The 14,178-nt window shown below is 49.3% G+C and overlaps 1 protein-coding gene across 3 annotated transcripts in view; it reads left to right on the top strand.

Moving 5' to 3' along the window:
- fbxw7 (F-box and WD repeat domain containing 7) overlaps window positions 1-13,593 on the top strand; it is a 74,514-nt gene extending 60,921 nt beyond the window's left edge. For all 3 annotated transcript variants that reach the window (XM_062564687.1, XM_037473152.2, XM_037473153.2), the window contains 8 exons: window positions 799-933; window positions 2,231-2,354; window positions 2,555-2,691; window positions 3,224-3,337; window positions 7,410-7,591; window positions 8,923-9,148; window positions 9,610-9,820; window positions 11,140-13,593. In XM_062564687.1, the coding sequence (XP_062420671.1) occupies window positions 799-933; window positions 2,231-2,354; window positions 2,555-2,691; window positions 3,224-3,337; window positions 7,410-7,591; window positions 8,923-9,148; window positions 9,610-9,820; window positions 11,140-11,408 (1,398 nt within the window). In that variant the 3' untranslated portion in view covers window positions 11,409-13,593. The remainder of the gene's footprint in view (window positions 1-798; window positions 934-2,230; window positions 2,355-2,554; window positions 2,692-3,223; window positions 3,338-7,409; window positions 7,592-8,922; window positions 9,149-9,609; window positions 9,821-11,139) is intronic.
- Window positions 13,594-14,178: the final 585 nt, after the last annotated feature.

The following is a 14,178-nucleotide window of genomic DNA, read 5'->3' as shown; positions in this document are numbered from 1 at the left end:
AAAATCACATCAAATTTTGTGAATTTCGTTGCTTAAACAACACTGCAGAAAATTGATGCATCACATAAAGTAGCCGTTCCCCGCTCCTCTGGCTAAAGCTTTCAGCTGCCAAATTACAGGTAGTTTGCATGTGCCAGATCTTCCATCCCGACTCCTAGCCTGTAATCACTATTAGACCCCGGCGCTCCGCGGAGGAAAAACAAGCGGCTCCAACATCCAGTAAACGGCCGAGTGTTTGAACCGAGGAAAAGAATCCCACAGAGTCCTTGTAATGTTGTTGATGGAGTCTGGTTTCTGGCGATTAAATGATCAACGGTGGCGTCGGCTGGCGGAAGTAGGCAGGTGCCCCGGAGCAACGTGTCGCAGGCGCTCAGCAGAAGCCTGTAAAGAGTTTTAAGATTAAAAAAAAAAGAGTGCTGACGCCAGCGCGCAACAAAACTGCCACAATAAAGATTTCCAGTGAGGCGCTCTGCGTTTACAGCTGTTGCTGGAGAAATCCAGATGTGGAGATGTAATGAATATTCTGTCGAGTGTGTTGCCACAAAAATGTTTTTTCCCGTTATTTAAAAATATTTCAAGGGGACGTTAGAGAGAAAACAGTCTGCAGTTAGATTAAAAGCAATAAAACCCAGCAGAATGCAACTATAATATAATTATGAACAACGATGCAAAGGTACTTAAGAAGGGAAATCATAGAAATGTTATGTTATAAGTCAACTTAATGTCAAATGTTTAACTTAAAAGTCCTACAATACTTTCCTTGCCCCGTGCGGATCAGTATTTTCTCTTGCGTTGCAGAGCTGGACCGGCCCGGAGAAGCTGCTGGCGCTGGATGAGCTGATTGACAGCTGTGAGCCCACGCAAGTCAAGCATATGATGCAGGTGATCGAGCCGCAGTTTCAGCGAGACTTCATCTCCCTGCTGCCCAAAGAGGTGAGTTCCCCGAATCTCCCCCCCCCCCCTTTTTAAAGCGGGCGCACGGGGTCCTCGCGTCTCTGCGGGTAGACGTCGTCTTTGATTGTTCAGCGCGTGACGGAGACGAGGCTTCCGCTGCAGCCTTAATCCTGCCGCCGCCTTCCTTCAGATCATTCAAAGACATCCGTAGCGGGGAGGGTGGGGGGGGGGGGGGGGGCTTTTGGTTTTCCTCTGCGTCAGAACTGACAATACAAACACTCTGAAGTGCCACACCGACGATAAGATCGGGGATGCTTACGAAACAGCCTCAATCCGCCGTATCTGGTGCAGCTGATCAAACACTAAACACTTGCACCCCCCCCCCCCCCCCCCGCATTTAGCCTGTTCCCTCTGACTCATTTTGATGATCCCGTTGGTTCTCTCCGACAGAGCAGCAGGAAATATATCACAGGGGGTCCGTCAAGTCATTTTAACAGGACAATCCCTGCAGTTGAAATTGAAACCTTGAAGAGAACCCTCAGGAGGCGACGTGTCGCTCTTAAGAAAGCAATCACTGGAGGCTCGAGGTCCGTCCATAAAAGTTTCTAAATGTCGTGAATCCCAGTGATGACGACTGGCTTAGACGGGCTCTCGGGTGATTTAGGAATGTCAAGGTTTGTGGTTCTTGTCCTAAAACTAAACTTGAATACCAGAAAGCCTTCAGCAGGGTGAGACAAAAGCAGGAACGTGCATTATGGTGACACTCGACCCTCTTTAAAATGTTGTCAAAGAAGTTTTGAGCAGCGTGAAGTTGGATATTTAAAATCTTTGGTCAAGGTGTGTTGACCTTCACGTCGCACAGACTTTGACTTCATGGCTTAATCCAATTGATACATTTGTGATTGACCTCTGAATTCGTCTGTTGCAAATAGCTGTGTAGGTCCTAACTATCTTGATTGCACTCATTCATAATTAATTAACTAGAAATATAAAAAACACAGACCAGAGTGGTTTGTTCACTAGTAATTGTGGGTCCAGATTTATGCATTTCTTGTCTTTTTCTTTCTTTTGTAAACAAACTTTGGCCCGACGTTATTACCGGTTGGTTGTTGTGTGCTTTATGTTTTAGTTTTCCGGTGATATTGTTTTGTTTAATTCAAGCTTTTAATCTTCTGCACACAGTTTGTACTTCTTTCTCATCCAGTTGCTTCAAACTTCTCGCCGTGTGAGGTGTTGATACTGTTGCACTGACCCGCTGCCGTGAACAATGGTGTCCTTTTTGTGTCTCCCTTTTTTCCCCCCATTTACACCTCTCACATTCCTCGTCTTTCAACAGCTGGCTTTGTACGTGCTGTCGTTCCTGGAACCGAAGGACCTCCTTCAAGCAGCCCAGACGTGTCGCTACTGGCGCATCCTGGCAGAAGACAACCTGCTGTGGAGGGAGAAGTGCAGGGAAGAAGGTGAGTCGCGAGGCTTCGCAAACAGATGCAGGCGGGGGGGGGGGGGGGGGGGGGGGGGCGCGGAAGTGCAGTGACACAGCGGGAGGAATCAGGAGCTGTATGGGGCTGCAGCTGTGGGCAATTCTGTGCTTAAGGAAGCGGGCCGTACCGCCTTTTAAAATAAACCTCCCATCTGCCCCCCGGTCTCTCTTTCCTCACAGGCATCGACGAGCCCCTGCCCCTCAAGAAGAGGAAAATCGTCAAGCCTGGCTTCACCCACAGCCCCTGGAAGAGTGCCTACATCAGGCAGCACCGAATAGACACCAACTGGAGGAGAGGGGACCTCAAATCACCCAAGGTAGCGTTGCCTTCAAACGGGAACGCCTCACTGGCTGGATGACACTGAGTGGCTTTAAAGCTCCGAAAGTTGATGCAAAGTTAGTGCGAGGGTCAGTTCTCCCTAGTAGGATGATCCCAATTGTCCGTCGAGGTTAAGGCTTGACGGGTCTTTTGCCTGTTCGGAAGTTGCCCATAAAGTTGCCCTGATCCCCGATGGGCCGCCACTGATGACTCCCCTGCAGCGTTCACTCGTTTGCTGAGCTAGCAGTCCTGTGGCCCAGTATTTCACACACACACACACACACACACACACACACACACACACACACACACACACACACACACACACACAGTTAAAGAGCCAGGTACGCCCGCAGCACTTGGTGACATTTCCCCCCTTATCTCACCTTTTTGATGTACAAAGCACCAGAGACGCCTCATTGTCGGTCTCGACTCGCGCTGTGTCACGCTGCGTCCTCCCCCCCCCCCCCCGCCCCCGTCGCGTCCCGCCTCCTTCTCACTGCGTTTCTCCTGCCTCGTCTCGTCCGAAGGTGCTGAAAGGTCACGACGACCATGTGATCACCTGCCTCCAGTTCTGTGGCAACCGCATCGTCAGCGGCTCCGACGACAACACGCTCAAAGTCTGGTCGGCCATCACAGGAAAGGTACGTGTCGCCTGCGTCCTCCGTGTCCTCTCTTATCTTAATGGCTTTTTCCTTCTCTTCTGAACTGTGGTCAGACCTCAATGGACTGGCGGGGAGATCAAGCAGAAATCACTGATTTTTCTGAACTTTTTATCGGGAAGCGGACGAGATGAGTCTTCTTAATTTATAAAAAAACTCGGATCTGTTTACCATCAACCTCGTTAGCGACTAATAATAATAGCCTCATCAGGTAGAGACTGGCGAGACTCCATTCTGTCTATTTTCCCTCCGCTTACACTTTGTGGTTTTGCTGAGTTGTCACACAGCACATGTCTGCAAGAGGTGTTAGTATTCATCGCTGAGGCTGCTGCAGCTACGCAGGGCTCGGCTGCAGCTCAGCGCTGCAGTGTATCAAAAAGAAGAGCAGTGGTTGTTCTGTGGTGAAGGAGAGAGGTTCACAGGTTGCTGTGAATCGCCGCTCTTTAACGCCTCCGTGTCAGACTCCATTTTCAAAAGATAAATCCTGGGTAGTTTGTTGTTGCTTCCTCTATTTTTCCACTCTGTTGCTTTTACTTTCACTTGGCGAGTGATGAGATTAGTGGCGCTGTGGACCCAAATAAGTACATTCCTCTGGCGAAGTCTATATTCTTCAGGGTGACACTGCAGTGACTCTCTCTTTGCTACTCGCTTCTTTAAAGACTGAGGCCCCCGACCAATAGTAAAGTTGGCATCCATCCATCTGGTGATTACATGCATATCGGTCTCGGCATTTGCTGATCTCTGGTCATCGTATAGGCACGCAGCACGACTTTGGGCCCCCCCCTCCACCCTGAGACATCGGTGCAGAGGATAAACAGCGCCGGGCGGCTCAAAGGCTTTCTGCGTTCACGTCGACGTCACAGCCGCGCCGGGTTCCCGACGCCGCCAATCCGCCTGAGATTTGTTTGTTTACAGTAGTCGAGAGGAGGGGATGAACCGGGATCCGTTTCTGTTTGGGCGGCGCGTTCAGAGCACAAACCTCTCAGTGTGGATTTCATTTCTTTCTTTCTTTCTTCTTTTTTCTCTCAACACAAGAGAGAGCCTCCCCCACTAGAGACGGATGGCCAATTAAGCCCAGTCAACCGTTTCGGCTGAATTGTCTGTCGAAGCCGGTCAAAACGGCAAAAAATACAATGCGCATCTAGCACCTGCATGTGTTGTTTTATGGTCCCTGCCACCAGTTTGAGGACTTGATTGCTACGTTTTCCTGCAAAGTGGTCATCGGGGATCTCGAGGTGGGGGATCATAAAGACAGCTGGCCGCCGGCTCCCAATCCGCCCGCTCGATATCCCGTCCTCTCGTCCTCCATTTTGCAAAACGACGCCTTCAATAAGTGACGGGCCTCGATGCGCCTTTTTAGCCCTCCAACTTCAGAGGGCCACTCGGGGAAAGTTTCCGCTGCTCGGCCGCTGACGCCGGGCCCCTTCGGGGGCCCCTTTGGGCCGCGGTCAGAACTGGATCGATGAGAGATAGCCGCACGCTAATCGACAGAGATGAGGAACTCTGTTGGGCGGCAGGTAACAAGAGACGGAGACTGCGTGGGTGAATTGGCTCAGACGCTCGGAGACCAGCGGCTTCTGTCGGGTTTTTTTTTTTTTTCCTTCCCCTCGGTGGGGAGATTTGAAATGCGGCCCTGGCGGCTTTCGCTCCCGGGAACACGATTTTAAAACTGAGTGGACGGAATTGGGAAATTGGTGCGCCAGAGGCAGAGCAGCTTCAACAATTCTTCTCGGCCACTTTTGCTGCTGTTCCGCAGAAAGCTTTTTGTTGAATTTGGAACGATTCAAAAAAAGACTCCTGTGATGGTACCATGTGGCGTGGGGATCAAGTGGTCTTTATTTTGAGCAAAATTGTCTCATCATATTGACAGCGTTGTTTGCATGGACGTGGCTTGTTTTTAATACATTGCTATAAATACTCATCAGTGCAGGATTGCCAAATCTGAGAGATAAAGTTAATCGCTGTTGTTTTGTCTCGATTTATCTCGTTGTATGAAACACGGGGCATTCGAGCCTTGCTGTGAGGCAATTTGAATTATTAAATGAGCACTTTACATGTAAATGCCTCCACACCTTCTCGAGGCACTGGGCCGTTGCTTAGCGATCAAGGAGACAATGGGGATTTGAGTGTGGTGAAAGTATTGCATCAGAGACTTAAACAAACACCGGAGAGAGTGAGATTAAACAAGATTTATCAGATTTGCAGTCCGACGGGATTTTTCAAAAGACGGATTTCCTGCCGAGGCGGCGGATGCTCGAGCGTCACCTGAAGGCTTTCTTGTCTTTCTCTAATGGACCTTTGTCTCTGCGTGTCCCCCCCCCAGCGGCAGTGAAAGATGTCAATCGCACACGCAGCCGCACACGCAGCCGCACACGCACACGCAGCCGCATCTGGTGGCTCCGGAGGTGGCGGCCCGGTGCTTGCCAGGGTCATGAGACGGCGGACCCGAGGGCTGCCTTTAAGCCAGCGAGTGGCGTCCTCTGCCAGATGTCCTCTTTAACGTCTCCTCTTTGTTAACTACAAGAGATAAGCGATTGCTTTTGGAATATCGTTACAGATACAGTGTATCCGTGCTTATTTAACAGCCCTTCGGTATTGGGAATCCAACCAGTAAATAATACATAATAACTTCAGTCTTCAGACCATTTTGATTTATCTCCCTTTGCAGGGGGGTTGCAGGGGGGAAGCATGCGTGGTGGACCAGTTGACTGAAGTGACTCGACGGAAAATGACTTTACTCATTACTTTATCCATCAGGAGGCCACTGAGCAGAGAGCAAAACAGCTTTCTCTTTGCAGTGCTTCTGTCTTTACTGAGAAACATGTGGCTCGTCCTTAAAGCAGCCTTTGCAATGGAGTCCCCCCCCTCAGCCCGGGTAACCTCCTAATTGTGCAGTGAGTCTATAATGTGAGGTAGTTTACTTTAACCTTCGCCAATCATTCGCTCCGTCACCTTTAGTCTCGGTATCGCTCGTTTTCCCGCTATTTCCTGGTAAGGCGAAGAACGCAACTTTTTCCAAACAAAGAAAACGGCAGCAGTATGTGACCAGACTTAAGTGGGCTGGAGCTGTGTGGCTGGAACGTCTCCCACGGCTCCGACTTAAAATGGATGAAATCACAATGCAAATTGTAAGCACGGCATAAAGACTCGTGTTTGTAAGGATGGGCTTCTAAAAGAATGCACGTCGTCTTTCTCTCTCTCGCGGACATTGAATGTTTGTTTCACAGACCGATAAAGAGGCTTAAGTCCTCCATTTCAGGTACTCTCCTCCCACGCAGTGTTTTGACAACTCACCGGAGCCCTAATCACACGCTGGGAATTTGTTTTGCAACCTCAAACACTTCGATTCACCAGGAAAATGGTTGAGAATTACAGAATGTTTGCAGATTAAGATGAATGGTGGGCAACAATAATGAGTCCTGTAAATAATGTACCGCAATGTTTCCTAAAAATCATCCATGCTTCTGCTTAAAAAAAAAAAAAGAAAAAGCTAAATCCATCGTAATTTAGCTCCATTTGTTTTTGCAACTGCAGCGTTATTGATTTCACTTCCGGCATGAAGCTTAGAAAAAGGGGCCGTTGGGACGAAACGAGAGACTTATTATCGTCCTGCCGCTCCTCGCTGCAATGAAAAGCTCCCCCCCCCCCCCTCCCACACTCCATGAACACGCTGCACTCCGAACTCGACGCGACCACAGCATCCGACCTCGTCCGCTCCTCTGCCCAGATGATTTCATTTTGAAGCGTTTAGGCCGGTTAAATCCAAGGGGCAAGTTGGAGCTCGAGGGAAACGCAAATTCAATTGATCAGAAAGATTTCCATAGCCGCTTTTAATCAATGGCTAATGTACCGTCCCCAATGAGGATGCATGGGTGCATTCTTTAATTGAAGACAGTTGTGAGTCGTCCGCTTTTCAAGAAGATCCAGATTTTTTCTCTCCCCCAGCCGCTCTTCAAAAGGTCACATAAATAGGAGGGTGGCAGTGGGAGAAATGTGCAAATGTGACTTAACTGTTTCCCATGCTGATCGCGTCTTCCTCTGCCATTCTTTTCAGTGTCTGCGCACCTTGGTGGGCCACACGGGGGGCGTGTGGTCGTCCCAGATGCGGGACAACATCATCATCAGCGGCTCCACCGATCGCACACTCAAGGTCTGGAACGCAGAGACAGGCGAATGTATCCACACCCTCTATGGGCATACCTCAACCGTGCGCTGCATGCACCTACACGAGAAAAGGTACGACGCCCCATTTCCCCACTAAACCTACAGCGCAGAGAGAATTTGTTCATGTGTTTGATTATTCTGTGGTTCATACCGAACTGGCCATCTGCTTATTGAGATAATGGGCAGATTAGAATCTTTTAAAAATCAATTGTGGCCTCCCTAAATAAAGCCTTTAACATGTTAATGAGGGAGCTTTACAAACAATGTTGTTGCAAAGCACCTCGTGCATCTGAAAGGTTTTATTGTAAGACATTTTTTTCCTAAAGGAATAGTTAGGCAGGCGGGAGCTTTTCCCAGTTAACTTAAAAATAATAATAATAATAATAATAATAGATAAAAAGAGGCTGACTAGCACCTCTAAAGCTCACCAAGTAATACTCGACATCTTTGTTTTGTTGAAAACGAATAAACCTGTGGACCACCCCTCATCCTGGGAATCATAATGGCCGACTTCACAGCGATCCCACCGAGCAAAGAGAGCATCTCTGCCACACTCTTAAGAGGGCAGCGCCTCTGAGGGGAGGGGGTCTCTCGGAGACTAAGCAGAGCCCCCCCCCCGCCCCCCCGCGAGCCGTCTGAAGTGCACCGCTGCTCACGCATTCACTTAGCGTCACACGCCCGAGACTCGGTAGTGCTCTTTTGGCCCCAAGGCCCACCGAGGTTTTTTTTTTTCTATAGCGTCTGATTACTCACTCAGTGGAACCGCTCCCAGCTGCAAGTCGGACGTGAACAAACATGCTCGCGATTCCCATCTATTTAGAGCTGCGAGGCGTTTTGTAAACCAAGAGGATGTGATGTGCGTGTTTTCATAGAGTGGGAGAACGTCTCAGTCCATAGGGTCGGGCGTCTGACGTTTATTAAGAGAAAGCTAAATAACGACAAATGACGTCCTGAAAATGAAGTTTTCAGTTAAAAACAAGTAACTGAGTAACCATTTCCCCTCAAGGGAGTTTCCTTTCCTATTACCTGTAATGTAATTTTTTTCTCCACACTGCTCGAGGGCTGCTATTAAGAGTTATTTTGATGTTTTCTGTGCTTTCAAGTAGCAACATGAATGTGAAGATGTAGGTTTCTAAAAGAGAGAAAAAAAATGTTCATACCTGTCTCATTATTCTTTAATTTGCTTTTTTATAGATGCTTTACAATGACAAACAAGGACAAAACCAGACAAAGAAAGAGAATCAGAAAACAAACAATAAATAAATAAAAATAGAACTGGAGAAAACATGCTGTGTCATCAATTGAGCGAATCCTACAGAATCTGTTGCTCGTGTGGGGAAAGTGAAGCTGGTGCTTCATCCGCCTGTCCCTTCAAAGCTGAACCTCTGACTCCTCCCCCTCAGGGTGGTCAGCGGCTCCCGCGACGCCACGCTGCGCGTCTGGGACATCGAGACGGGTCAGTGTTTACACGTCCTCATGGGCCACGTGGCGGCGGTGCGCTGCGTCCAGTACGACGGGCGGCGGGTGGTCAGCGGCGCCTACGACTTCATGGTGAAAGTGTGGGACCCCGAGACGGAGACCTGCCTCCACACGCTGCAGGGCCACACCAACAGAGTGTACTCGTTACAGGTGAGCGCCGTGCAGCAGGATGGGCTTGAGCCAGCTGACACTCGTATTTAACGTTAAATTAAAATGGTTGCACGATGAAAAGCATCTAGTTTAGACTCCACACTGAGTTTTGTCGGTTGGTCAATATTTATCCTCTGTGTGTACGAGCGTTTCTTTGTAAGAATAATCCATAATCAAGTCAATGTGACTGCGGTAACATTTGTATCTGCCTGGCCGATCTTTATCTACTGTTTTTAAACGTTTTATGTAGCCTGTTTGTTATAGAATGAATGGCCCCGTGTCCTCCGAGGCGTCCTCACGCCCACCTGTGTGATTACGGTGCACTTTTAGCTGGCGCCATCCACCCGTTTACTGCACCGACTGCATTAAAAGTGTCGATGCTCTGCCAGCGGACGTGTGACTACAACGCTCGCTTTAACGGGACGAAAGTGTGAGATATTTCCTCCCCTCTTGCCTTGTAGTTTGATGGGATCCACGTGGTGAGTGGCTCTCTGGACACGTCCATAAGGGTCTGGGACGTGGAGACGGGAAACTGCATCCACACGCTAACGGGGCATCAGTCCCTCACCAGCGGCATGGAGCTCAAAGACAACATCCTGGTCTCGGGCAACGCCGACTCCACCGTCAAGATCTGGGACATCAAGACGGGCCAGTGCCTGCAGACGCTGCAGGGTGAGTCCGATGCACCGGCCCGAGTCGCAGTTTGGATGCCGCAGCAGCATTTATGCATCTGAATTCTAAATTTAAAGCACGTCGGGTGGGCGACACGCCCCACTCAAGTCGACTGAGCGGCTTGGAGCTATAAGCACAGGCACGACCTGTGTTCATTTTAATTTCAAATGTGGCGCCTTCAAATGCAATCCACTCGATGAATAAAATCGTACATTTTCTTTTTAGTTTATTGCGGATTTACTGGAGGACTCTAAAGTGAGCGTCGGCTCAAAAAGCGGAACATAAATGCCCCCTCAGTGTGTGTTTGTGTGGGGGTGGGGGGGGGGTTACAGGGCCGACACCTTTCGGGCCCGCTGGTCCGGATTACGCTCTCATTTCCATGGATCAGAACCCATTAGCAGCAGCACTGGTCCTTTGCTGAATGGCAGGAGCCCTAAATGCCCTCATTAGCAAAGTACAACCCTGCATGCTAGTTTAACAAATACCAACAACCCCCCCCCCCCCCCCCCCCCACCGCTGAACAAAGGGCTGCCCCAGTGAGTCTGAAGACCATAGGGAGGGACGGGTAGAGGGTCACTACAGCGGAGGGATGAGACCCCACGGGGGGGGGGGAACCCTGTGGGCCACGTAATTAGGTCAGCGGACAATTCCTTTCCATTCATTAGCGTGTTTGGATAAAACAAAAGGCCGACACTGTCGTCACTGTCATCTGAAGGCAGCAGAGGTAACGACGAAGCAGGCTTTGTTGTGCTAATGCCGGGAGGGGGGGGGGGGGGCGCGGGAGGTGGGGGAGGAGGAGAGAGGCGGGCATGTTGGGCGGTTGTCTACTCGAGGAAATAACACAGCCTTTGAACTAACCAGAGACGGAAAATATGGGACAGCTTGTTGATGGTGAGATTTGAAAGAGGGTTCTCTCCAAATGGGTTGTCAAAGCGGAGAGAAATGCAATTTGTCAGAATCAAAGAGCTGTTAAAGCAACCTCCAGTGAAAGAAATGCATAAATGAAAGCAGTTAATTTGCCAGCACTTGATTCTGAGCTTGTTGTGCTTTGTGTCGCCCTAATTGATATAATTAAGATCTCTTTTTCAAGCCCTCGGGGGAAACCTCAAGTCGGTGCACGAATAAAGTCACTTCGAAGGAATCTTCACGTAGACACACGGGCCATGTGACTAGGGGGGGTTCTTCCTTTTGTCACACAGGTTTTTGGTTATTTCCAATAACCACCACACTACTCCCAGGACCAATGACTGACCCGTTGCTTCGAGTCCTCCTAACGCGCCGTCTCTCTCTCTCTCTCTCTCTCTGTCCCCCCGCCCCAGGCCCCCACAAGCACCAGAGCGCCGTGACGTGCCTGCAGTTCAACAAGAACTTTGTCATCACCAGCTCGGACGACGGCACGGTCAAGCTGTGGGACCTGAAGACGGGCGAGTTCATCCGGAACCTGGTGACGCTGGAGAGCGGCGGCAGCGGCGGCGTGGTGTGGCGCATCCGGGCCTCCAACACCAAGCTGGTGTGCGCCGTCGGCAGCCGCAACGGCACGGAGGAGACCAAGCTGCTGGTGCTGGACTTTGACGTGGACATGAAGTGAGAGGAGGGGGGAGGGAGGAAGAAGAGAGGGGACCGGGGGGGAGTCGAGGCGCCTGGAAACCAGAGAGCCAAAGCCCAGAGAAACTCTGCACCATCACCCACCCGTCCTCCACCCATCAACACCCCGCCCTCCCACCCCCCACCCCCTCCCCCCTCTCCCTCCCCGGCCCCTTTGGGGCGAAATGTTACTGACGGAGCCACGGAGCCTCATCCATCCCCCACCTCCTCTTCCACCAGTTTGCGGTGGAGCCCGAGGGGGGATCGGGCTGGAAAGGAGTGATGGGAGGAAGACGAGAGGAGGAAGAGACGGACGGACTGATGGCGACGGAGCTCTTTTCCGAGGGGACTCTCCACCCCCCCCCCCTTTTTGGTTCGGGGTCCGCTTTGCACAGAGACTTGGTTTCGCTCAAGCCTGACCCATTTTGAGATGTACAGAGATATATTATTTTTTAAAGCCCCCCTCCCCTCCCCCCCCCAAAAAAACTCCCCTTCCCTCCCCCATCGACACAAGCGCACACACACACACACACAGAACACGGCCAACTGGGGAATGTTCACTGTAGGAAAAGATTGGGGCGGGTGGCAGGCGTTTAAAGGTACATTTCCACACACACACACACACACACACACACACACACACACACACAGGGTTGCACCTGAGGAGCTGCGATTGGAGGCTTCGGCCTGTCATCCGGCTCCATTCACGTCACTCCGTTTCTGTTTTTATTGTTCTTCACTCGTTTTTTTTTTTTTTTTTAACAATATCGCACACAAACACAACTGTGAATTTCAACATCTTCTTGGTTTATCACATGAAAGGGGTTTCAGTTTTTTTTTTTGTCTCTTTGCGGTTGCCAACAGCAACAAATCCCAGTATTAATAACCTGCTCTGTTTAGGTTTGCTGTCATTATGTCACAAGGGTTTTTCCTCCTTTTTTTAAAGTTTGAGTTGTTTTATTCCTTCCTCTTACTTTTTCTACATACCTGAGTTTAGAGCTCCGTCTCCACGCAAACATCAGTGCTGTCCAGAGTGTTGCAGTCTACCTGGGGGGGGAGCCGTAAAGGGTCTTCGCTCAAAGTGCTGTTAGACTGACCCCCCCCCCCCCCAGCCCCCCCCCCCCTCCTCCTCTCACCTCCCCCTCCCTCCCCCTCTACTGTTTTCTCCCAGTGGCCAAACTGTATTTATGCTGCTAGAAGAATGGAAACAAGAGAGAGATGGAACTTTTACTTGCTGTGACGTTTTAGTCCCAGGCAAAATTCCAAATTGAACTCTATATGTTTGGACTTTGAGGAACAAAAGATCACAAAAGATAACATCCAACCTTTCTGTTTTATTTTGTTTGTTTTTGCCACTGAAACTTGAGCCAAACGTGCCTCTACGAGGCTGAGAGGAGGGAGCGCGTCCGACGGACACCGGCGGGATCGTCCCGCTGTGAGGGAAGCGAGGGGGGGGTGTGCGCGTGTGTGTGAGTGCGTGTGTGTTGGCGTGTTAACGGCCAACTTGTAAACACATTCCTTTGGGGAAATGTACAAATGCAACGGGCCGGCAAAAAAGAAGAAAAAAAAACAAACTAGAAGATGTATCGATTTTTAACACGTGAATGAAAGAACTGTTCGTAATGTGTGTGTGTGTGTGTGTGAGAGAGATTGTTCAATTCAAAGATGTCCGAAGCAACAGAGGAGGCCGTCACGAGCATCGGAGTCTCAGTGTTACATGCGTCGCAGTCGGAGCCTTCGAGGATCGTCAGTGGCAACAAACGTGAACAGAAACATTGTAGCCAAACGAAAAATGGTCTCAATGTCCAAGAGTCACAACTCAAGCTGAACTGTGAAAGTGGTATAACACTGTATATTAAAAAAAGAGAAAAAAAAAGAAAACAATCTTGCTCTATCTCCTCTCGTTGTTTTCTTCTTCTGTTTTTAATTTATGATCTGGTTTGAGAAATCAGATTTGTTGCAGGTGTTTTATTTTTTCAGTTAATGTAAACTGGCAAAAAAGAAAACAGACAGAAAAAACCTTAAAGGGATTGTGTATTTGTTTGATTCACTTAGAATTTTATTTTCTTATAACTTAAGTGCAATAAAATGTGGGTTTTTCTTTTTTCATTTCAAGCATATCGGTTGTCTGTTTTTGTTACCTTTGTGAAGGCATCTTATATGTTCAATAAAGCAAATTATTTGGTTAATTACATCAAAGAAATGAATACTTTTAACATTCATCAGCAGGTTTTCTAGAGACCAAACTGAACATTCAGCAAAATGTTATCGAGGTAGAATTCAGTTCAAAGAAACTTGTTTTGCGTTTCTGGATCACACATTTTTGACATCAAGTCTCCTTAAACCGCAAAAGCTCACAACCTCGACCAAGCGGAGTCTCTGGAGACCAACTGGGACGCTCCAATCAAACAAACTGGAGATGCATATTTGGTCAAAGAATTCTTCACCATTTACATCAAACGGTTCATCAGAAATATCGGTTTTTTTAAGTTGCAGCCATAACGCTAATGGCAGAAAACCTGTTGCTTTTCTTGCCGCTGGACGCCAAGAAAGATGACCGGATAGAATGAGACCCCCTGAGTCTCATTCTTCCATCCATCCGCTCCGGTGTCCGTCATGAGCCCCATACAGCGCGCTGTAGCAGCACTAACCGTCTCCGTGCCGTGGAAACCATTTCTGCCTGTTGCCTAGCGATAGGCTCGTCTCCGGCCCGGGCCTCCGTGTGGCCTCGCCGTACAAACGCCATTGTGAGCAAGCGGTGATGGCTGCACATC

The sequence above is a fragment of the Pungitius pungitius genome, chromosome 9, assembly GCF_949316345.1.
Source record: "Pungitius pungitius chromosome 9, fPunPun2.1, whole genome shotgun sequence".
In the NCBI taxonomy this organism is placed as follows: Eukaryota; Metazoa; Chordata; class Actinopteri; order Perciformes; family Gasterosteidae; genus Pungitius; species Pungitius pungitius.
The sequence above is the reverse complement of the archived record's forward strand: the minus strand, read 5'-3'. Positions and strand labels throughout refer to the sequence as shown.